The sequence below is a fragment of the Stylophora pistillata genome, chromosome 3 (assembly GCF_964205215.1).
Source record: "Stylophora pistillata chromosome 3, jaStyPist1.2, whole genome shotgun sequence".
In the NCBI taxonomy this organism is placed as follows: domain Eukaryota; kingdom Metazoa; phylum Cnidaria; class Anthozoa; order Scleractinia; family Pocilloporidae; genus Stylophora; species Stylophora pistillata.
Genome location: NC_142521.1, coordinates 34925885 through 34949521, shown reverse-complemented (window position 1 = coordinate 34949521; position 23637 = coordinate 34925885). Strand labels below are relative to the sequence as shown.

The following is a 23637-nucleotide window of genomic DNA, read 5'->3' as shown; positions in this document are numbered from 1 at the left end:
GAGAGTAAACTGTTCCCCTCCCCCATGAAGGATTTACTGCAGCCTAAATTACTGAGTGTACTAAGCTAAGAAAAAATAAGGAGATCATTGTGGAGCAACTCAATTTAAATTTATTTGTAAAATTCTATTGAAAATAATAGGAAAATAATGATTACATCTCAGTTCCTTTCTTCTGCTGATGTCTATCCAGTTGCGCTGTGGGACCCATATTTAGATCTGATATTGTGGTTGACACATGCTGGCAAAGGCCTATTATTCTCCCAGCCCAAGTAGCTGAAGATCCATCGAACCAGCCACCTGTAGGCCGTAGCTCTAAGAAATCTGCGATAAAGGTTTGAAGACATAATTTACTGTGAGAAAATCAACATGATTTGTATTGCATATAGACAAGAAAGATCCAGGACAGTCTTGAATACAGAGGCTGACAGAAAATTATTTACCAATTGTACATCTTGCTGTTATGTAAACAAATTGTATTCACTCGTTTTCTGAGATGCCATTTCTGCGGCGGCACGTTTTCCCATTTCTGTCCCGAAGTAACGGTGCCAATTGTCTCCGGTATGTGTGATGCACGATATCCGTTCAATACTTCCATCAAATGTAAGTTTTCCACGTGCAGAGTCCACCTCCATGCAGCACCTAAACTTGCGAGCTGATACCAGCATAGCATCACTGCACTGGATAAAGGAACACCTGATGAAAGATAAAACCATGGTGAGCTTATCTCGTTCTCAAGTAAAAAAAAATAAAAGCTAATTTTCCGAGTGCAGTTGAAAGGCCGGATGCAAGAGCATCCCTAAGGTTGGTTGTAATTTCACCATCATGTTTCGTTTTAGCTTTAGCGTATACAAACGGGGTACATTAGAACAAGGTAAGACACCCTTATCACGTACTGGTGGGTTCCGTTTTCTCAAATCTTCGCGATTAAGTGGCAGAAGATAAGCCATCTTCATCCTCGTCATTCCTCTTCTTGTCCGTTGCTGTCACTCTCATCGGAGTTCGCCAATGTTCGTCTTGGTAAGCGACTATCTCGCCCTTGATACCTGGACTGACTTCTTCAGAACTTGAGAACGATTCTACATCATCCTCAGGTGATGTACAAGAGAACCCTTGATCGCTGTGATCGGTTTCCGACATATTTAGCTCGTAAACGACAAGTAGAATAACTCAAAACAACGGCTTGGTCACTGGGAACAACATTTCCAACACAACCGATGACGTGACAGCTCTATGATTCGTTCCCAGGCTCTTGTCCCATATTTTGCAGAAAAAATGCCAACTTTAATCGCATTTTAAAATGTGTTCTTGAAACGTTGTGACTTACGTTTTTTCGCTGAAGTACTTCTCTTAACATATATTTTTGAATGTAAGGGTAAAATTTCGAGTCATGTGCACTTTAACAAAAACCGAAATAGCAACACGTTTTCGGTCAAATCGAATATTCTTGTCAAAGAGAACTGCCTTCCAGACAAGTAGAGCGAGTTTAAGGTCGCAGCGTGACAGTGGCTATGGCTGGCTATTGAAGCAACGAAGAGTTTTAAAAGTTTAATTCTAAGAAAAACAAGTTGGTAATTTAACCATATGCATTCCCATTTCAGGTGACTGATTGATAAATGATCCATTATCTTCAACGGAAAACAACAAGAAATAGACAGAAAATAGACAGATAGACAGACAAATAGACAAACGGAACCTGTAGTAATAATTAGCCTTGTGTCTTTCTTTCCGTGACAGTGCAATTTTTCTAACAGCGTGTAGGCTACTTTTCCGGTTTGCTTGCTTGTTTTTTTATTTTTATTCACTATTTTCAAGTCTCAGCTGCCTAGCGCTATTGGAGTCACTACGTATATGGAGATGATATGGAGTGCTTTATTGAACAATCTACAATTGTCACGTACTTTCCTCTCCTTAATTATTTATTTTGTTAATTCAAATTCTATCTTATGTCATGTTTCTCTCCGGGCTTGAAAAATTCTATATTTATCCCCACCATTGCACAAAGAAAGTGTAGAAAGGTTTTCGAATAGGGTTGAATGTGAAAGTCTCCGTGAAAAATTTAATGATAGAAGAAAAAATAGATTCAGGAATGGGTGCAGCTTGATAGAAAAAAAAAAAAAAAAAAAAAGAAAACCTTAGCTGAAAGGTTTGTTTTGCAGCAATGCGATTCTATGACCTTAAAAAGGACAAAATAAAACATATTCAAAGGAACAGGCACGAATTATTGGAAAATAGGAAGCCCAAAAGATGTTTTCAACTAAGCACATCCGGCCAATGCGGTTTGAGTGTATTCCAAATCAATGAACCGTTTTTGTTATCGAAACTAGCGAGGAAGTGGCGTTGATTGTATTTGCAGAAACTTGCAGGGTTTCTGTCAGTGGGTGGATGGATTAGAAGATTGCAGGTATGTTAGGCTCATGTACCAGTTTTCCCTATGTTCAATTTATCGATAAAGAACTAAAGCGGATATAAGCAAGAAAGTGAAAACAAAAATTGCATTTCGACGTTGAGGTTTTTTCTTTTTAAAACCACTATTTTACACCTTTTATTTAAATACCACACTGGACTTTTTTCAGGAACAGATCCAATATTCATAATTTAGGTGTCTAACAGTATACTTCACAATGTCTTTAAACTTGCCATGCTTAAGACATTCTTTTTACAAAAGATCAGTGAGCCCAGACGACGATTTATAATTTGTCAATTAAAATAACGAAGCAGTTCATTGTTTATTCCTAACAACCTCAAGAGTAGCCATTATAACTTTCCTTGAGTTCGCTAATGCAACAAAATAATGCTTGGAAATACTCTTTTAAGTACTACTGAAAAGTCAAAACGTAAGACGACGTTGTATTCAACAATAAAATCATTTCTTTATTTGGCGAACAAAGCCGAATTTGTCAATTATGATCACACAATTAAGAGCTCTTAAAATTTCATTATTCTAAGCGGAAATTAGTAGCTTCCTTTTTAAACCCAAACGGATAGTGTGGACAGAGTTTTTGTTGTTTACATAATATCATTGAATTAAGAAATAATTATCAAGATGCTTCGAGATATATTGAGAGATAATCGTCATTTTTTTCCTTTTATATGATTCTTCAATGCCATACCTTGCGCATATCAACCGAACCTTTCCTCTGACCAAAATCCTTTGGGTGTGAATCAGTAATCAATCATAATACATGCGGCCTGCTGTTTTCGGCATGGTGCGCTCTTCTGCGCTTTAGCAAGCATGCGCAGCCTAACCCCATACTTACAAATTTTTAAAATAGTTACTCATCAAGCTGCAAAAAATTTGTGTTAAGACCGTGCGACCAACTGCAGAAGATGATACTCTTAGCATATGCGGCCAACTGCATTGCCAGAAAAAAATATGGCCGATACGAAAGTAGAAGGGAAGGGTGAGGGTAATGTGCAAACGTGTACTTTGAAAATTCCATTTGTTTGCGATAGGAATCTTAGGTGCAAACTCATGGTGTACACATACTCGGATGCGAGCTTCACTGCACCTTACTATGGGCAGGTGGTAGCCGTGCAAGAAAAGAACTTGTAGACTCTCGTTTTGAGCGGGGAAATCATACTGATTCGGTTGTAATTTGAAACGTATCGATTCTAATTATTTTGCATCATTAGCAGTTAAAACCGTTTTTACTGATATTTTTTGTGTAATTTTTTTAACAGATAGTGTACCGATTAAAATCACCAAGAGATTCAGGAGTCAACATTTAAATCCGAAAGTAATTATAACAAGTGTTGATTATTATAAATACATCTTTTCGGTTGATCCATAGACCCTTTTAAGTTCATGCGTATGAAGCGGATCTTGACGAAAAAAACAATAAAAAGAGGTAACTGTTTAGTTATTTATTTACTTTACTTCTTACAAGCTTAAGGCTTCGTTGGACCACATCTTTTCTGGACATAAACCATTACTCTGCCAATTTTAACTTCAATCGACATTCCCGGAGAAGTTGTTTACTAGAATTGGAATTGAGTTTTTAAAATAATGATTTGAGGAAAGGGGTTTAGTCTTTCTGAGCTCCGAGTGAGGAATAATTGATTTCTAGTATGGTGGTGTTAATTACAGTGAGTTTCAATTTTACATTAAAGATTATTTGTTCTGTGAACTGTTTACTTGACGTACAGCCTTCCTGTACGGTTTCTATATATCCCACGACTGTCATGGTCTGGCTCCTCAGGGCATGGGTGGCCATATAGTGCCCGTTCGTCGGCTGTTAGGGATGAAATGAATAACTATCAAGTAAGACCTTTGCTAAGCAACACAGCTGTCTCAAGTCTGACCTTTGATTCTTCAATGCCATACCTTGCGCATATCAACCGAACCTTGCGCATATCAACCTTCAAATGATATCAGTTAACCATTGAATACTTAAAAACAATAACTGAATGGAGCTCTCCCTACACAATCAGAATGAGTGATACATTAACATCTTCCAAAGGCAGGCAATGGCATTGCTTCATTTTACAGGGGTGCCGCAAAAAATTTACGGTCATCATGTCATACAAAAGAATGGAAATAGTGGAGAGGAGTTATTAGCAATTTACAAAGGCATTTTCCCATATTTAAGTTTTTAATGAAGTGCCCTGCGATTCCTTCCCTTCCCATCCTAGCCCTGTGCTATGTCGATCTTTTTAACGCTAAATTAAAACAAAACAAAACCAACAACAAAAACAAAAAAAGGCAAAAAATAAAACAAATTTATAAATGAAAAAACTGATCAAAGAGACCAAAGCTAACTCAGCCAGTGTTAAAAAACCCGATCTGGTGTCTTCTTTCTCGATTTGATGTCTTGTTTCGTTTTTGTTTTTGTTTTTTTTACAAAAAGAAGTCGAAGGAGCCAAGAAAGCACCCTTAAAAGAATATACATCATCACTTGCTTTCAATTAGTTTTGGAGATTAGTACTCACCGTACTTGGACGACAACCAGTTGGTATTATTGCACTCACCGTTATCATGTCCATCAAAAACTAAAAGGGAAAAAAAGATAAAATAGCAGGATGAGTGTAAGACTGGTTATCTATTAAAAATAAGCAGGCTCATAATTGCATTTTGATAAATTATGATTCATTTTCTGAGGTCAATAAGCCAAATTGAGCAATTTTCAAGTGAACGCTCAACTTCACCCGAAAATTGACGCAAAAGAAACTTGCACATCCTTCCAGCAATTCAGAATCAAACTTAAAAGCAGATGCTACTTCCTCACGTGCTTGTCACGCTTTCTTGGCTTTTAGTTTGGCTGTTCTTAAAGCCTTAAAAGATACCCTTTGTCCCTGCGGATACCTGCAAGACTAAAAAATAGGATACCCCAAAAGGATTCTCCGCTCTGGGCTATCGTCTGTTCCACCGGGATGAAAGATGTGGTTTTATTCGGAAATTATTATGTAATTACAAGATCGGCAAACTTCCACAAGTCTAACCGGTTTTTTCTTTTTTAAATGTTTTTAATAAATCTTTACTCACCACTTGGACACCCGGGAGAAATGCGATATCCCACGGCAGTGCTTGTGCAGTTGTTAGTCTCCCAATGATAGGGATGGGAATGTGATATGATAATTCGTGGACAACTGAAATCAAAGAAGAAAATATTTTTCACGTTCATCTAATCCTTCTGGGTCCTAGGCTGAGAAACAAAGTCAGACTGTTGAGCCATGTTGTCCTGAGAAAGTCCTCAGAATCCAACATAGTTTGTGGTTTCAGATTTACTTGCTGCATGACTGAACGCTGACATTGATAGCATCACTTTATCGCAAGTTAAGATGGGCAACATGCACGTGGTGTCAAGATCTCTTATCAATGGACCTAATGAATCAAGCTTTGGCCATATCGGTTGACCAACTCTGTGTGCAGCGGGCGCCAAACTCATTCTGTTGAAGTCATCACGTTCTCTTATTTTAGTAAACAACTAAAAGCTTCGTTAAAGTGGCCTCCTCTGTACTCTAGGAATGTCCATTAGGGTTGCTGCTTGAAATACAGCAGCCAAGTTAAACGAGCACAAAATAACTAAGTAACTTGCTTTCCCTGGCGGCATGCTGAGTTGAATTTGTTTGGTCCACTGGGTATCTTAAAAAGAAAAAGAAAGAAAGACTATGTTATGGTACAAGCATGACGATTTTATAAATAATTTATTAAACAGTGGAGCTTTACAAGAACTTCAAGAAAAGAAAAGAAAAGGAAAGGGGAAAAAGAGAAAAGCCGAAGGAGAAAAGCCGTAGGAGCGCAATTGTAAAATTACAATGATTTTTGACTGAGTTTGATATGGTCAGTCAGCTGCTTACACGTCACTTGCCTTCGCGCCAATCTGTCAGGTTGATGAATGAATGGCTTCAGCATTTTTAATTTAATGTTGTTTTCCAAATTTTTTTTCGATTTTGGCTGCTAACAACACTGGCAAGTTCGTATCACTCACTTACAATTGCATTCAGAATTTTCTGAATGCGGAAGAATACAAAAAAAAAAAAAGAAAAAAAGCAAAAGAAAGTCCAAAAGTCACTCTGCCTTGGCAATGGTATTTCTCGCGGTTAAGAACGAAAAGGACAACTGGAAGATTTGCAACCGCCCGATTTGGACGTGTGCCTGAGCTAATTTCTTCCAACGGTACGGAAAAAGGCGATGACTGAAAATGTTGTGAGTTGAAAGCCAAGCCATTAGTTTGATTTCGCAACGACTCAACACATTTTTTTTTTATCTTGAACCTCATCGCACAATGTAAAACATGGATGCCTGTCGGTACGATATGTCTCTTTCCAGATTTACTTGCTATCTCATTCGTTTGTTACGCTCTGTCACAAGCTATCAAGTTCAACACTCAAAGAGAAATTCCATTTCTACGCGCACCCATGTATTATCCTTTAGCTGTTACCTTTATGTTTAAACATAAAGTATTCTATGAAGCCCCATTTGGGGGGCAAATGGAGGTCCACATAGTCACTGGATGCCGGTTATGGTTGAGCATCATGGCTGGGCCTAAGACATCCTCTGAGTGGCGCAGACCTCGAGTCCTACTCCAACCTCTTCGTGGTGCCCCCTGGATTTCCAACTAAAAGGAGAGGATGACTGCGGGTGCCTGGTGCAGTATAACCAGGCTTGCTCCGGGCAGGTGGGGCTCGTCAGCTATGGAAGGCTCAGTCGCCAAGGTCCTCATTGCTGGCGACTTTAATGCAAGACTTGGAAAGGACTCCGGAGCTTGGAAAGGAGTCCTCGGAAGACACGGCATTGGAAACTGTAACAACAACGGGCGCCTCTTGCTCGATCTCTGTACAACACAGTCTTCCAAAAAAAAGACAGCCTAAAACCAACCTGGATGCACCCTCGTTCAAAACACTGGCATCTACTTGACTACGTGCTCGTGCACCGGAGAGACCTGAAAGATGTTCTACACACTAGAGTGATGCTCCGTGCTGAGTGCCACACTGACCACCGTTTGGTACGCTGCAAGCTCAAACTGTAGTTCAAACCCAAACCAAGGAAGATAGGTATCCCTGTGAAGAAACTTAACGTCAGCAGTCTGCGCCGTGAGGAGGTGAAAGCCAAGTTCCAGGCACACCTGCTGCTGAAACTTGACGAACTCCCCCAAGCTGTTGACCTCACCCCTGACAACCTATGGGAGAACCTGAAATCGACCATCCTGAAAAAATCTGAAGAAGTTCTTTGGCACTCAAAGAAGAAGAACCAGTACTGGTTTGATGAAAATGAAACGGAGATCCAGGACTTACTAGCAAATAAGAGGGCAGCTCATCAAGCCCACCTAGCACAACCGACCTGTCCTGAGAAGAGGGCTAACTTTCGATGTGCATGTAGTGCTCGACAGCGCAGACTCAGAGGGATAAAGAACGATTGGTGGGACCACCTGGCTATGTATGAAAACTAAGCTGTGTGCTGACGCGGGTGACTATAGAGGCCTTTACGAGGCGCTGATAACATCAGCATCCTCGCTCACCGGTCCGAACACTTCCAAACCCTCCTCAGTGCTAACCGCACTGTGCAGGCCTCTGCCATTGATCATGTTCCTCAACTCTCACTCAAAGAGGAGCTCGATGAACAACCCACCCTTGATAAACTGAATGTAGTCATAAATCAACTCACGAGTGGCAAAGAAGCAGGAGCTGACGGCATTCCACCAGAGATCTGGAAGAATGGGGGTCCGGCGCTCCTTAACAAACTTCACGTTCTCCTCGTCTGTTGCTAGGAGCAGGGCAAGCTGCCACAAGATCTTCGTGATGCTACTATCATAATACTGTACAAGAACAAGGGTGTAAAGTCTGAGTGCTCCAATTACCGGGGCATCACACTACTCTCCGTCGCTGGCAAAATACTTGCCAGGATCCTGCTTAACAGGCTCGTACCAACCATCGCCGAAGAAAATATCGCCGAGATCTAGTGTGGCTTCAGAGCCAATAGAGGCACGATGGACATGGTGTTTGTCCTCCGCCAACTCCAGGAAAAGTGCCGTGAACAAAAAAAAGGACTCTATGTCACTTTTGTTGACTTTACAAAAGCCTTTGACAGTGCGAGTAAGTCTGGCCTATGGCTTATTCTCAAACGTCTTGACTGTCCCCCAGATTTCTACAGATTGTTATCCAGCTCCATGAGAACCAACGCGGCCAGGTCAGACTCAATGGTGACCTTTACGAACCCTTTCCTATCTCCAACGGCGTGAAGCAGGATTGTGTCCTGGCACCGACCCTCTTCAGCATATTCTTCAGCATGATGCTCAAGCAAGTTACTGTGGGCTAATTTTTACCTAAAATTCACAAACCTAAAAACCCGGGTTGGCCCATTGTCTCGGCTTGCAGTTACCCTTCCGAACTTATCTCCAGCTATCTAGACAAAATTATGGCTCCCATCGTCAAAAATTTACCATTGTATATGAAAGACAGCCTACAAGCTCTTCAAATTTTTCGCGCCTTTAATTTCCTTGGCCAAAACAAACTTCTCTTCACCATGGATATTGCGTCTCTTTACACTGTCATTCCTAATGGCGAAGGTCCTCTGGCCCTTAAACAATTATTTGATCAACGTACTGTTGAGGAACCTAAATCTAAAACACTACTACGCTAAGCCGAACTAGTACTCACACTCAATTGTTTTTCATTCGGGGACAACTTTTTCAAACAAACCAATGGTGTAGCCATGGGTACCAAAATGGGACCTAGCTATACCAATCTTTTTTTAGGTTTTGTCGAACACCAATTTTTCAGCCAATACAACGGCTTTATACCTGAACTCTACGGTCGTTACAGCGACGACTGTATTGGCGCCACCTCCTTTACCAGAGAGGAGCTGACTCAATTCATAACCGCAGTCAATTCTTTTCACCCGGCTCTGAAATACACCTGGGAAATTCCTGACAATGCCTTATCCTTTTTAGACATCAAAGTTTCAATTGAAGGCAACGGTTTATGCACTGGTGTGTATTACAAACCTACAGACTCTCATAATTACTTGTTGCATTCGTCTTCGCATCCATCTCACGTTAAGAATTCCATTCCTTTTTCTCAGTTTCAAAGTCTTTGTCCTTTATGTAGTGATGACTCTGATTTCCACCACAAATCAGAGTCAATGTGCCAGTCTTTCGATAAACGTGGTTACCCTGATTCTGTCGTTCAAGCGGGTTACCACCACGCCCAACTTATTGATCGACATTCAGCACTACAAACGTCACAAGAGGAAGATTCCGACCGCATTCCATTCACTCTCACGTTTCACCCTGACAACCACTCAGTTAAATCCATCATTCTTAAAAACTCTAAGTTACTTCCAAACGATCCAGAGACAAGCACTGCCTTTTCGCAGCCTCCGCTCATTTCATTCAAACGCGATAAAAACATAGGAGATTTTTTGGTCAGAAGTTCTTTTCAGACTAATGACCAACCAGGCACTTTTAAATGAGCTCGTGCACGATGAAAAACGTGTCCTTTCATTCACAACACTGATAAAATATCGGGACCTAAACGCTCCATTAAGATCACTGATCACCTCACGTGCACCTCCGCCAATTTAATCTATTGTTTAACTTGCACTTATTCCAAAAAGATTTACATCGGCGAAACATGCAGAATACTAGGTGACCGAGGCCGAGAACACCTTCGCGACGTGGAGAGGAATGACAAGGACACATCGAAACCAGTCGCTAGACATTTTAATTTACCTAACCATTCTAAGCAACACATGGCAATCTGCGGTCTTTCCTTAGACTTAGGTAGCACGGAAAGCCAGAAAACTCTTGAACAAAACCTCATCTTTCAAACCGGCTGTCTAAATCCCACAGGTATCAACGAACGCTTTTCATTCCACTAATTTATTCGAGTATTTCTCGTTGCCATGTTCTCACCAATCACGTAGCTCTTTTTCTGCCTTTCAAAGCACACAAAACCCAAAATTCCTCTATTCGCTCCGACGAAGGGCTAACGCTCGAAACGTCAGGTTTTATAATCGTAGCAGTGGCCAATTTACCTTTTCAACTTTGTTGATGTATTCAATTTGTTTGGTTAACCCCACCGACGCAGCCCCAAACAGTTTCTTTAGAAACTATCAGCCTTTATTCATTACTGTGGACTTGGATGTTGACGAAGGGGTGTACATCAGGTACCGTCTGGATAGTAGTCTCTTCAATCTACGGCGACTCCGTGCTCACACAAAGACTCAGGTGAGGCTCATACGAGATCTTCTCTTAGCGGACGACGCTGCCCTTGGTACTCACACTGATCGAGCTATTCAGCGCATTACATCATTGTTTACGGATGGCTCGCAGCTGTTTGGCCTTAAGGTCAGCCTAAAAAAGACAGAGGTCCTTCACCAGCCTGCCCCTCAGGTAGAATACCGCCCCTCCCGCATCAGCATAGGCGACACAGAACTGAAATCAATCCAGCAGTTTACCTACTTGGGCTGCACCATCTCATCTGACGCTAAGATGGACAAGGAAATAGACAACAGACTGGCAAAGGCAAATAGTTCTTTCGGCAGACTATGCAAACGAGTCAGGAACAACAAGAGCCTGAAAAGCAAAAACAAAGATCCACGTCTACAGGGCTGTCGTTCTCATCACCCTTCTCTACGGCTCTGAGACATGGGTAACTTACCGTAGCCACATCCGCCTACTCGAGCGCCTCCATCAGCGTTGCCTGCGCACCATCCTCAACATCCACTGGTGTGACTTCAACACTAATGTCGAAGTCCTGGAGCAGGCCGAGATTCCCAGTATTGAAGCTATGATCCTGAAACACCAGCTCCGATAGGCTGGTCATGTTTCCCGAATGGAAGACCACCGCCTAGCTAAGATTGTCATGTATGGTGAACTCTCAACCGGACATCGTGAGAGAGGGGCTCCAAAGAAGAGGTTCAAGGACAACCTAAAGAAATCACTCAGCACCTGCAACATCGATCACAAAGGGTGGCCTGACCTGGCTACAGACCGTGGTACCTGGTGCCACACAATCAGCTAAGCCACTGCTCAATTTGAGAAGGATAGACGTGAGGTACTTAAAGACAAGCGTCAGAGGAGGAAAGCCCGCGCCGCCTCCACCTTCACTCCTGACACCACCTTTCTCTGTAGATACTTCCCGTGGATCTGCCTTTCCCGCATCGGTATGGTCAGCCACGAACGTGCCTGCAGCCGATGTCAACGTGGACAACCTTTTTAATCTTTGCTCGCGAAGTGGAGCCAACATTCTATGAAGCTATAATCACGCCCTTATGACATGTTTGCATTACAATGAAATAGATTTTTGTGATGCGCATAACCAGAGGATTGATAAAAAAATACTGATCATTCTATCGTTCTATAGATTAGTAAATGAAAAGTGAATTAAAAAGAATAGATGGTTCAATAAAAAAGTAAATGAATAGGTATTAGACATTTACCTGATAAAATACTGTATGCGAGAGGGTGCGATCACTTTTTAGCACATCGACCCTAAAGGTCCCTAGGAAGACATAAAATTACATGTACATTTGACTGACATGCAAAAAAGAATATATTTTCTACCTAAGAATATTACTATCATTTTTCTTATTGTAATGCATTTTTCTCAAATTTACCTTCTGTCCTAGCTAACTCATGTATGTCACTGTCGCTCAGTTTTCTACCTTGATCCTGGTCAGTAAAGGGAACACACAGCGAGTCGTTGATGCAGTTATTGGATACGCTTTGAAGATGATCGTTGTTTTTTGAGCTGATACCCGCAACTAAGGTCCATCCACCGCCTGGCGAATGACAAAAAAAAAGTATGTTGTTGCTCGTGTATTCAAATGTCCTTTATAATGTAATTGATGTCTTCAAATTAGCCTTTTCGTTGTCTTTGTTCGGTAAGTATAAACCTCAGCTAAGAAAACTGTAGCAAGTATACAGAAAAGACGCATCCTCGGTGATAAATTCTCCAAGAAAATTAACAATAACTTTCACTACTTTAAGCTTAAGAAGTTTGAAGGTAGCCTCGCTGAAAACATTTCTTGTACTAAGAGAAGAGAAAAAAGTTCAATTGAAATACATATACATATGCGAGACAACTAAAACTTAAATATCGGATACGGGAGATTGAAAAGGAACCGAGGCTGGCCGTTCGTTATGAAAGAGATGGTTCAACCTCACTGCATTACCCTTTATTACAACCAAAAGAACACTGCTGATGAGAAAAAGCAGTAAAATAGCGTATACCTATTCTTTTTCATCAGAGGTAGAATTTGATATTTTTCTAAACAATTTACTCACTGGGTTGGATTTCTAATGGGAACTCAAAATTTTTCCTTTGTCTCACGCTCATGAAAAAACGAACAAGATCTTTCTCTATTTCTTTACCGAGCTCAAAACTTCACCATCTTTCTTATTATTTTTGAAATTGACTTATTGCTTTCGATTTTATCCTTTTGTATCTACCATGTTTTTCCATATCACAGTAGACGTCTTCCTTTCTACTCCCAATATCTATCCAGTAGTAGCCGCTTTCCGCATTAGGCCACTTATTGAGAATTTCCGAGCAAGACTTGAATTCATCAACCTGTAGATCATATGTTATAGATAGTTACTGGCCAGAATGCTTGAGCTACTCATTTTTCATTTGTTTTATGCATGTCCTTTTCTGTTTACTTTATTTCACTATTACAAATTTAGAAACTCTATGGGCCACGTCGTATTTTAACTAGCAACCATCCAAACACTACGGTTGGTCGATAACACAAATGCTTCTTATAAATAAATTACGATATTGTCGGCTATTTAGGAGACTATATATTTACTAGTTGGTGGTCATCACGAAGCAAAGAGGCCTAAACGAAAGTGAATTTTGCTCCAAAGTTTGGAGAAAAGCTGAGCTACTGGGAGAAGTCACACTTTCATTTTCTTTTTATAGAATTCTTGAAGGTCATACCTTGTTCATATAAACTGATCCTTCCTTCGGACCAAAATCGCTTGGGTGAGTATGTTTGTTTGCATCATTCAAATCACATGACTTATCTTTTATACGGAAGTTCAAACTCTTGCAGCGAGACTCGCTCGAACAGATTATCACGCACTCACTAATACTGGAAGTTTTTTGAGTTGAAACAACGTGACCGGAAAGATGGTGACCATACTCTGAATATGTGGAGCGACGGCACTGCTCACTGGCTTGGCTTAGCTTTACATGCCATATGACGATGAACAGGACAGAATAACACAGCAGCATGGTTTTCTAATGAAATAAAGAACTCACAAATATTTGATTGAAATAAACTCAATGCTAAAGGCTTAGATTGGGATTTATCATTTTATTGCCAAAACGCGGGTAACAATACAATGAAGATTTTAAGGAATACTCGCTGGCTGGTGCAGCCAAACTCAGCGCACCATGACCGTTGGAAACTTGTCAGAATAATATAGATCCTCAGAGTGTACCTACCGTATATGAGGCACCTTTCAGATCCTTCACAGGAGCTTGCGAAATTCGAGTACAGACGGCGAATAGGACTAAACAACGTTTTGTGTAATCCAGCTAAAGAGGTCTTAAATAGCAAGATAAAAAATATGGAAGTTACTGCTTCGAAAGAGAAGCTAAAACTAAAGATATTGCTATTGGAATCTCAATAAACTAGATCCAATAAGACAGGGGGTGGTCGGCCCAACATAAGTCATACAAAAGATGTCATTAAAAATTAACAATTTTATTAACCACGCGATATCGCTCAACTTTAAATTAACGATTTTGCTCTTAACGTCTTGATAAACTAAATCCAACAAAGGAAAGAACGTCTACATCTAAACAGTGGAGCGCCCAACGTCTGTCTTGCAGAAGATGTGATTAAAAATTAACAATGTCACAATTCTCTGAATTTGTGTTTTCAACCCTAGCCAGTAAACATGAAATCTAAAACCAAGAAGAAACAAAAGGAAAATTAAACATGAAAGATATATATGAGTATTTGGTGAAATTCCTATTTAAAAAAGATAACAGACCGAAAAAATAGATTTACCAATTGGTAAACATTTAAAATAAATACAAATTAATCGAATGAAGCCTTATACTGCTCTAAAAAGTAAAATTTTTCATAAATCCGAGGTTTCGCCGAACAACGGCATCATCAGGGATAAGAAATTATTCTGGGAGCGCTACATATATATATATATATATAAACTCTTTTCTATATATATATATATATATATTCTCTTTTCTATATAAACAGCACACATGTGTGTGTAAAAAGAGTGTGTGGTGAAGTTTGTGAAAGACGTGACTATGTGTGAAAGCTGTAGAAATAAACTGTGCATGGTACATAATAAAAGCTCTAATTATGGACCGTCTAAACAAAGGGTGTAAAAGATATATAGCGCTCCCGGAATATTTTCTTATCCCTGATGATGCCGTTCATCGGCGAAAGCACGGATTTTATGAAACATTTTACTTTTTTAATACAGCAGTGTAAGGCTCCATTCGATTAATTTGTATATATTTCAACAATGCTGCTGAAGGACAATATGAACAGATTATTTAAAATTAACATGTTAGCAAAAATCGAAATAGCAACACGTTTTCTGTCAAATCGAATATTCTTGTCGAACAGAATTGCCGTCCAGATAAGTATAGTGAGTTTAAGGTAGCAGCGGGACAGTGGCTATGGATTACTATTGAAGCAACGAAGAGTTTAAAAAGTTTAATTCTAAGAAAAACAAGTTGGTAGTTTAACCATTCCAAATTAAGGTGACTAAAACTTAAGAAAATAGACAGAAGATAAACAGATAGACAGAAAATAGAGAAACAACCCAAATTTTCTAAAAGTATATTGGTTACTGTTTCGGTGTGCTTGTTTTTATTTTCATTTAATATTTTTAAGGAAACCTGAGCTGGTTAGCGCTATTGGAGTCACTCCCTATATTGTGATAATAGGGAATGCTTTATTGAATAATGTATAGTTTTCGAGAGTTTTCTTCTCATCCTTAATTATTTATCTAGTTAATTAAATTTTATCTTATCTTATGTTACTCTCCCAGATTGAAAAACATGTTTATCCTAAGGTTTTCAGATGGAGTTTAAGGTGAAAGTCTCTATTAAATGCTATCATATCATCTTATAATAGACAAAATTAAACATATTCAAAGGAATAGGCACGAACTTTTGGAAAACAAGAAGCCCAAAAATGTTTTCAACTAAACACACAGTGCTTTTTTAATTTTTTTCCAAAACAATGAACTGCTTTTGTTTTTGAAACTAGCGAGGAAGTGGCGTTGATTAAAATTGCAGAAACTTGCAGGTGATTTGATGCTCACGTGAATTAAGGAATGGGGCAGAATTAAAAAAGGCTGAAAATTAGGAAAAAATTGGAAAAATAATATTTAAGCATTCGTTGATCTTTCTTTTATAAAAAGCTTACTAATCCATGGGGAAAGAAAACGTTTCTGTTGGTCACGTGACGCAACCGTTCTTCAGTGCTTTAATTTGGCGCTATTTGTCTCCGTTCTCTTTGGTTCAAGTTTACACCACTTTTTACAGCATCAAATCACGGTTAAAGCATCCAGGAATGGCCTTCTATGTTCTGTGTTTTTGAGCTTAATCGGGGAATCCGGGAAAATTCCGTTGGCTAGTGTGAAATTGTCATTCTTTTTTCGATGAATGGCAATTCACTCAATTATTGGTGTCTCATGAGGCCATTTGAGATGGAATCTAAAATCGCCAATTGATTGCTAGTTTCTTACAATAGCCTTCTGGTTTTAGAATAGAAAAGCCGTCGTCTCAACGATGGTAAAGTGGTGTATCCAACGTTTTTAATACTTAACTAGCAGCTCGATGTGTCCGCCATATTTGAAAGCGCGGCCTAGACTTCGCAAAACTAGAACCGAGAGAATGTTCTTGCTGCTATAGCAACAAAGCCTTTCCAAGATGGCGGACAAGATTGCAGTGGAAGGGTCATATAGTTTGTAAGTTGTTTTTCTCGTTTCTTTTGTGTCATTAAGGAGGAACTTTGCTGAATGAAAACATTAAATTTATTTATATGCAAAACTGGTATTTTTCATCTCTATATACTTAAATTTGAGACGTAGTAAAGAAGTAAAGATAACAAGATTTCGACGCTCTGAACGAAGGACAACTTTCGTAATAAAAGAAATCTTAACCGTCTCTCGGAGTTTTGCGCGCACTTCTGACTCCTAAAACCTTAATTGCTAGTAGAATAATAGGATATCATGTTCCTGTTCTAAATTATCTTTCGAGTTTTGGCGCAATGTTCAGATAACTTGAGTTTTTTGTGGGGTAAACATACGCTTCGATCTTGCTGAATTGGTTTCAACGAAACACCTTCAGAATTACCGTTTTACATTGTCTGAAGGAATTTAAAGGCTTTTCAGCTGAAAATTCGACGTAATTTGCCACACGAAGGATTTGAAGAGTCGCTAACTTGAAGGAAAACCATCGCGGCTTTTATGGCGGGATTTTTTTAACTGTGGCTTCGCGCGTGTAGCTGCAAGGAACAGTGTTAATGATGAGAATGGGAAGGTTATTTACGACAAGGGCACTCGTCTACAGAGTTTCTTGAGTACATTTTCTGAAAACAAAGAAGCTTTTGCTGTTTCTCAGAACACATTCGACAAAAGGCTGCAAGTACTTCTTAAAAACTTTAAAAAATGGCGCAGTGAAAGCAAGTCAAAATACTTACATCACTTCAGTTCATTTGCATGGAAATCGCTGTCAGCTCTTCTGAAGGGATTACATTCTATCTCGAACTGCCGGGAATGCCAAGTGAATCATCTGCTTTTTCAGACACAATTCCCTCTGAAAACTAATCGACTAAAAGGAGCTGACTCAGTAGCTACATCCACAAAAGAAGCAGGGAATTTGACAAAAAGAACCAAGGCTGTAAAATCTTCAAAGAAGGCCATTCGGGATACTGCAAAGAGCATCTATTTGAACATTAATGAGCCATTCAAGAATCTCTACAATATCAACCTTGCTGATGCTTTAACAAAGGTACCTGAAATTGGACTAACACATGCAAAAACTAAAGTGCAAAAACAAAAGGAAAGAAGAGAAACTGCTAGGCGATTCAAAAACAGTGCTGAAGAACAGTGGTCGAAAGTTGACTGTGACACCATGCTTGGAACGAAACAGTCATTTAAACAGAGAGAGTTACAAAGAAAATCTCTTTATTTTGAGTCCCATGGAGAGGTAGTATGCCTCGCAGCCGTTTTTTTTTTGGATGTCACGCAACGCTCCCCTAAAAGAACGGCTGCTGACAACCGAACTACATTCCTTTTTCCGAATTGGCCAATCACAGCTCGGGTTCCATTTTCAGGAACCTTTTCGCGCCAGACTCACCTTTTGACACTCGTCCAATCAGATATCGTTTTCTACCGCGATCCTCATGTCGAAATTACAAGACAAATGGCGGTGCTTGAAGGAGCTTTTCGCAAAGCGTCGTCAAAGTTCAAAATTTTCGAGCTTAAAGCTCACCAGAAGCTTGCAATTAAAAAAGTTTTAGTCGAGAAAGAAGATGTTTTTGTTAAGTTGCCTACAGGATCCGGGAAATCGTTAATATATCAAGCACTCCCGCTCGTGTTTGATCATGTTACCGATGAAAGTGTTCATATTATTTCTCTTTTGTTTTTTGTTTTCTTTGTTTTCGCTTTGTTTCTTTTCTTTTTTTAATTTTTTGCTTGATTTAGTTTTCTTTTTGTGAGTTAATCGATTCCCTTTTTATTTTTTCATTCAAAATTTTTAGAAGTAGTAAAGAATCCAGAAGCGTTAAAAACGAAATGCATCATAGTTAATTCAATTGGCAGGTGCTGAGAGGAAAAACATCCAACATGGTCTTTTTAATAGATACAAGTACTAGCGCACTTTGAGTGTCAGTCCCTTGACAAAAAAGGAACCACCACAAAATTGCAAGATATCTCCTAAATATCTACATATTTTTCATCGTTTCTCTATTTTTACCGGGGCTGCTTTTTCTTTTTTCTTTCAATAAATTTTTTACGAGGAAATGCTTCCGTGAAACATTTGAACGGGCCAAAATGATGTAACTCTGACGATCACTTAGACCTAGATTAATGCTAATTCATGAAGCATCAATTACAAATAGGGCATACAGAGCCAAAGTACTTGGTAAAGTTTTGCCATACAGCGAAGATTATACTATCGCTATCATCATCTAAAGTTTATCGTAGCCATCCCTAGACCGGAATGCCTCTCATGTTATCAGAATAATTTTTAAAAGAATCATCAAAAAACGAAAAGACGGAGCACAACAATGGAACAGAAAAACTCTGAACAGAAATAAAATGGATGATGATCACCATCAAAGATTAATTATACACAGCACATCATCAACAATTTATCAACTGTATCATACAGAGATGAATCATGTTTTAGTCATCCGAACTATACCAGAACAAGAAAAAGAAAATGATGATACCTTTCTCAATTTGTCTCTCTGCCAATAAATCGATCTTTTACAAGCAAATTGGGGAGTCGCGAAAAATAAAACTTCGTTCCTTGATGATAAGAAAAACTAAAAGGGAGAAGATGACGAGTATTTTGCATAAAAAAATTTATTTGTAATCCAATTACCATTTCCCATTAAATTTTTTAGTTAATTTACTTCGAAGCAAGCCAATAAGAAGAAAAGAACATCGTGGGCCTGCAACCATCTGGTTTAGCATCAATTGAGTCTCAGCTAAAAGCAGTTTATTGAAACAGTTTTTCCCTTCCAAACAGTTTTGAGTTAATTGAAAATTATTTTCAACTTGCTGTTCTAGCTTATTGTTAACCTACTTTGTGTTTTGATCATTATCTTTGGTTGACACCGCTTTATCTTAAGATATCCTTGTTCCTTATTTCCTAATTAAAATGCGCAAACTGAATTCTACTGTTGATCTTCATTTGCAATAATATTGCCACAGAGAAAACATCTGTTTCGACGTCGACACAACTCGGACTAGTCTCCCTCGCAGCCGTTTTTTTTGGATGTCACGCAACGCTCCCCCAAAAGAACGGCTGCTGACAACTGAACTACATTCCTTTTTCCGAATTGGCCAATCACAGCTCGGGTTCCATTTTCAGGAACCTTTTTGGGCCAGACTCACCTTTTGACACTCGTCCAATCAGATATCGTTTTCTATCGCGATCCTCATGTGGAAAACACAAGACAAATGGCGGTGCTTGAAGGAGCTGTTCGCAAAGCGTCGTCAAAGTTCAAAATTTTCGAGCTTAAAGCTCACCAGCAGCTTGCAATTAAAAAAGTTTTAGTCGAGAAAGCAGATGTTTTTGTTAAGTTGCCTACAGGATCCGGGAAATCGTTAATAGGGAGTTTAAGCAAATCAAGCACTCCCGCTCGTGTTTGACCATGTTACCGATCAAAGTGGTCATATTATTGTTATTGTTGTTGCGTTGTACCAACGTGCGGAAACACTCGATAATTCGGGCCGATTTCCTGTACCGGTGATAAGAAGCCACGAACATAACTAATCGGGTTCGCTCCAGCTAGCACCGGACTGGCAAATGAAAAAGTACAAGTAGTGTAGGACACGTTGGCCGACCTAAATTGCAGTGTTCTCGAAGCTTCGCCCGGTTTGTTGACGGCAAGCACGCGCTTTTTTCCTCCTGATCCCCATCTGTAGGTCGAAGCAAGCGTTTAGCCCTTGGCCTAGATTGAAAGGCGTCTTGTATTTCCTTTTGATTATTGATGTAATTTACTGTTTCTTATATATTCTGACTTTTATAATCTGTAGTAACCTCTTGAAATAGTGCGAATAAAGAGTTTCAGTTCAGTTTTTAGCTTCTACTTTCTCAGTTGCTCGCTCTGAAACTTTAACAACCGCTCAAACAATCTAGCGTTTGTGTCGTTGGCGTAGCAGTTGACGTCTATGTTAAGCGTAGATTCTATAATTTAAACGAAATTATGAGAAGTTTTCCCAAAAATATATACTCTATCTTTACCGATGCACAACGATGAACATGTGAAACATTTCGAGCTCTCATCGACAAATTTCTCAGTGTTTCTCCCAATATCCACATTTTTGCGTGAAACCTTACGTCATTCAGATTTTCTGGTATGTGATTGGTCTGTTCAATAGACCGCGACCAAACCGCAAGGACAATGAGAAAGGAATGTAGTTCGGTTGTCAGTAGCCGTTCTTTTGGGGGAGCATTGCGTGACATCCAAAAAAAACGGCTGCGAGGGAGACTAATGAAGAGGCTAAAAGTGGGACTACGAAGAGGAAAGCACTCGAGGAGGCAGGCCTTCGAAAGGTAAAGCGTCACTCTCCAGATCCCAGTTCCCTTGACTTTGACAAAGATGGTCTCCTACAGGAAGTAAATGCAATGAAAGAGGGTGATAAGGTGAGAATAAACTAAATAAAGATACTTAAAACAGTTGGAATAAGAAAATTTTGTTGAAATCATGATAGCAAATAACTTCACTGCATACATGTATGCATGCTATCAATAACCTAACTGTCCCCTCTCTGGCCAAATGACCAGAATTACTTCCATTCCCCATCACTTTACTTTTCAAATGAAAAGATAAATAATAAAATTATAATGAAAACAAAAGGTTTCATATTTGCATCTTCAATATTTAGTTCACAAACATTTGTTTGTTTTAATTCTGTTTGTAGTTATTCAAATATTACTTCCCCTTATTTACAGATCAATTTCTCTGCAATGGCTAAAAAATATGGAGTATCCAAGAAGACAACAGTAGGAAACATGGTGGTGAAAGAATTTCTTAGCAAAAATGGCAAGAATTTGGAAATCTTCAAGCCCTTCAGAAAAAATAACCCACTTCTAAGAAGGCAGCTCAACAAAGCCTTTGGAGGGGAGATCACAACACCAGTGCCTCGCACAGGTGCAGCCATAAGAGAAACTCTAAGAAAAAAAATTGCAAATGGGGAATACCGCTTAGGGGAGATTATAGCTCCAAAAACCTACCAAAAGCTAACATTGGATTCCAATGGTACTCTCAAGAAAGAATGTTTCACAGTTAGTGGCAGATAAATACCTCTACTAGAAATCAGGAAAAATCTTTTAGCAGAACATGAGGAAATGGGTTTGGTGAGAGACCACTCAGAGGCTCATTATGAGGCTATGACATACGAAGAGCTGGAAACTCGCTTGCAGGAAATTGGAGAGTTCAAAGAGAAGCCTGGTGGTGAGACAACAAGGGAGGAAAAACACTGGGAGCGAACTCGACACCTGATGATCTGGTCAGACCACTCAAGTGTTATGAATCATGGCCATATCCTCTTGACGGTAAATGCAATTTATGATCCAGCATTTTATTACACATCTGAAGAGCTTGAGGGAAAGGATGTCCAAGAAATGGTGGAAAAACCACAAATTTAGCTTATGGCAAGGTGTAGAGACACCATCGAAGATCAGCTATTATACAGTGACACCCGCCTGGAGGACATCCAACAGCTCACTACAAAGATCACCTCTTCCCACAATGTATTCATCAATGAAATCTGTCGCATGTTCCATGGTGACCATCCATCACAAGAAGTTGAGAGTGGGGAGCAGTTGGGTGGAAAATTTGGCTGATGTGGTTGCACTATGTCATCAACACAGTACTCTGACCACATAGCATCACTAAGAGCCCCACAAATCACCTCAGAAGAGCCAAGGAAAAAAAGTCATTGCAGGTCCAGCAGGCAAAGAAAGGAGGAATGGAGGCGTGCAACCTTTCCAACAAATGAGTAAGGATGACATGATCAGAGAGTGCAAAGGCCGAAACCTCCCAACAGATGGTTTGCTAAAACCAGCCTTGAAGAGCCAGTTGAGGGAGGAGCTTAAGGGCATTCAGCGAGTCCCTGCACTGTGTTTTCCTGATCAAAGTGCTTCAATGAAAGACCTTAACTTAACCCAATATGAAGTTGTGCCAGTAGAACCCCTCCATGATCTCAAGGAGCACATAAATAACATCTTGAAGGAACTTCCCAAAACACATGTCTAAAACATTGTGCCCTCATCAAAAACAATATGCACTAAAAACATTTACCAGATGAGGGTAATTTTTACCCGAATTGACCAATCAGAGTGCTTTGTTTGTTTCAGTTTCCCGCCGGGTAAAGTTTACCCCACTAGGGTAAACTTTACCCGGCGGGAAACTGAAACAAACCAAGCACTCTGATTGGTCAATTCGGGTAAAAATTACCCTCATCTGGTAAGTGTTTTTAGTGCATATTGTTTATGATAAGGGCACAATGTTTTAGACATGTGTTCCAAGCACCTAACTGATGAGGAAAAACCACTGTTTGAGGAGGTAATAGAAGCAGTGCTCTCTACAAAAGAAAAGTTGAGAGGAGCAGATTACCGTCTTTGCTGTACTGCTCTAGCCCTTCACCTTGGAAGCAACTGCCGCCTAAGTATCAGAAGGTTATTGTATAGTCTTGCAGAACTCTGTGAATTGCTGTACACTCCTTCAGGCAAGCGCACCTCCCGGTTTATTTTACGTCTACATAATGTCACATTCTCCCATGTGGTTGCCATTCGTACAGTATTTAAAATCACAGAGGTCCTGGCACGAAGAAAACTCTATGGTATATATTATCATAGCATCACCTGCCATGCCCCCTTCACATCACGTTTAATTTCACTTAGTTCTGTAGACACCGAAGAGGAGGAAAGAGAATTCAGCACCTTAAATGCAATTAGCAAGACAACCTCCAATGGTCATCCAGAACATATAATTCCAAATTGTATAGTTCGCACTCAAGCAGAGAGAAAGTTTAAATCAACCAGAAGTAGCTTTCTTGAACAGCAGTCAGAGATTGCAAAGTTTTCCAATAACCTTCCACAGTTCCCTGACACAGTAATTCCATGTAAACTTCTTGACAATGAACTTTATCAGGCTCATTTAGAAACTATTAGTGATTTTCTTCTTTGTGGAAAAGGGGTGTGGTGGCACGTTAACGAAGATGGCAAGGAAATTGTGTTTCATGATGGAAAAGGATGGCCAGAATTTCAAGAGCAAGGCCCCCCTCAACACCACTTTCGTTCTTCTTCCTTCGAGAGTGAAGGCAGCTATCTTAAGGCAAAGTGGCAATAGTGCTTGACCCATGAGAGCCTCCACTTACCTATAAGGAAAGTGGGAGTCTACCACACTGATGGGTACCTAGCATATACTGAGTATCACAGAGTGTTTAGAGACGAGGAATG

The 23637-nt window shown here is 39.7% G+C and overlaps 3 protein-coding genes and 1 pseudogene across 4 annotated transcripts in view; 3 read left to right on the top strand and 1 right to left on the bottom strand.

The window, feature by feature from the left end:
* Positions 1 to 23637, top strand: part of LOC148735802 (uncharacterized) — a 208900-nt gene that overhangs the window by 53630 nt on the left and 131633 nt on the right. The window lies entirely within an intron of this gene.
* Positions 88 to 19133, bottom strand: LOC111319193 (uncharacterized). Of its 2 annotated transcripts, none has more exons than XM_088754915.1 (11): positions 18893 to 19133; positions 13894 to 13996; positions 13384 to 13686; positions 12894 to 13014; positions 12059 to 12223; positions 11882 to 11943; positions 6036 to 6082; positions 5483 to 5586; positions 4969 to 4989; positions 441 to 4232; positions 88 to 321 (listed from the first exon to the last, which is right to left on the bottom strand). In XM_088754915.1, exons 3-10 carry the CDS (start codon positions 13678 to 13680, stop codon positions 4132 to 4134), a joined length of 918 nt encoding a protein of 305 aa, XP_088611041.1. In that variant the 5' UTR covers positions 13681 to 13686; positions 13894 to 13996; positions 18893 to 19133; the 3' UTR covers positions 88 to 321; positions 441 to 4131. The 2 variants fall into 2 exon arrangements, with proteins under 2 accessions (XP_088611041.1, XP_088611040.1); XM_088754914.1 differs by having other exon boundaries at positions 4930 to 4989; positions 18893 to 19114.
* On the top strand, positions 8947 to 11241 carry LOC148735813 (uncharacterized). Its single transcript, XM_088754896.1, is given in 1 exon segment — positions 8947 to 11241. A coding segment is annotated over 1 exon segment (1167 nt). The 5' UTR covers positions 8947 to 9151; the 3' UTR covers positions 10319 to 11241.
* LOC148735812 (uncharacterized) lies at positions 16366 to 22179 on the top strand (annotated as a pseudogene).

Bases quoted from the DNA above. Each gene is read 5' to 3' on its own strand.
- LOC111319193 (XM_088754914.1), bottom strand. From the start codon at position 13,680: ATGCTGCTGTGTTATTCTGTCCTGTTCATCGTCATATGGCATGTAAAG. The intron at 11,944-12,058 runs GTAAATTTGAGA...ATGTCTTCCTAG, and splicing joins TGAGTTAGCTAGGACAGAAG to GGACCTTTAGGGTCGATGTG. The intron at 6,083-11,881 runs GTAAATGTCTAA...TTTCTTTTTAAG, and splicing joins CGCATACAGTATTTTATCAG to ATACCCAGTGGACCAAACAA.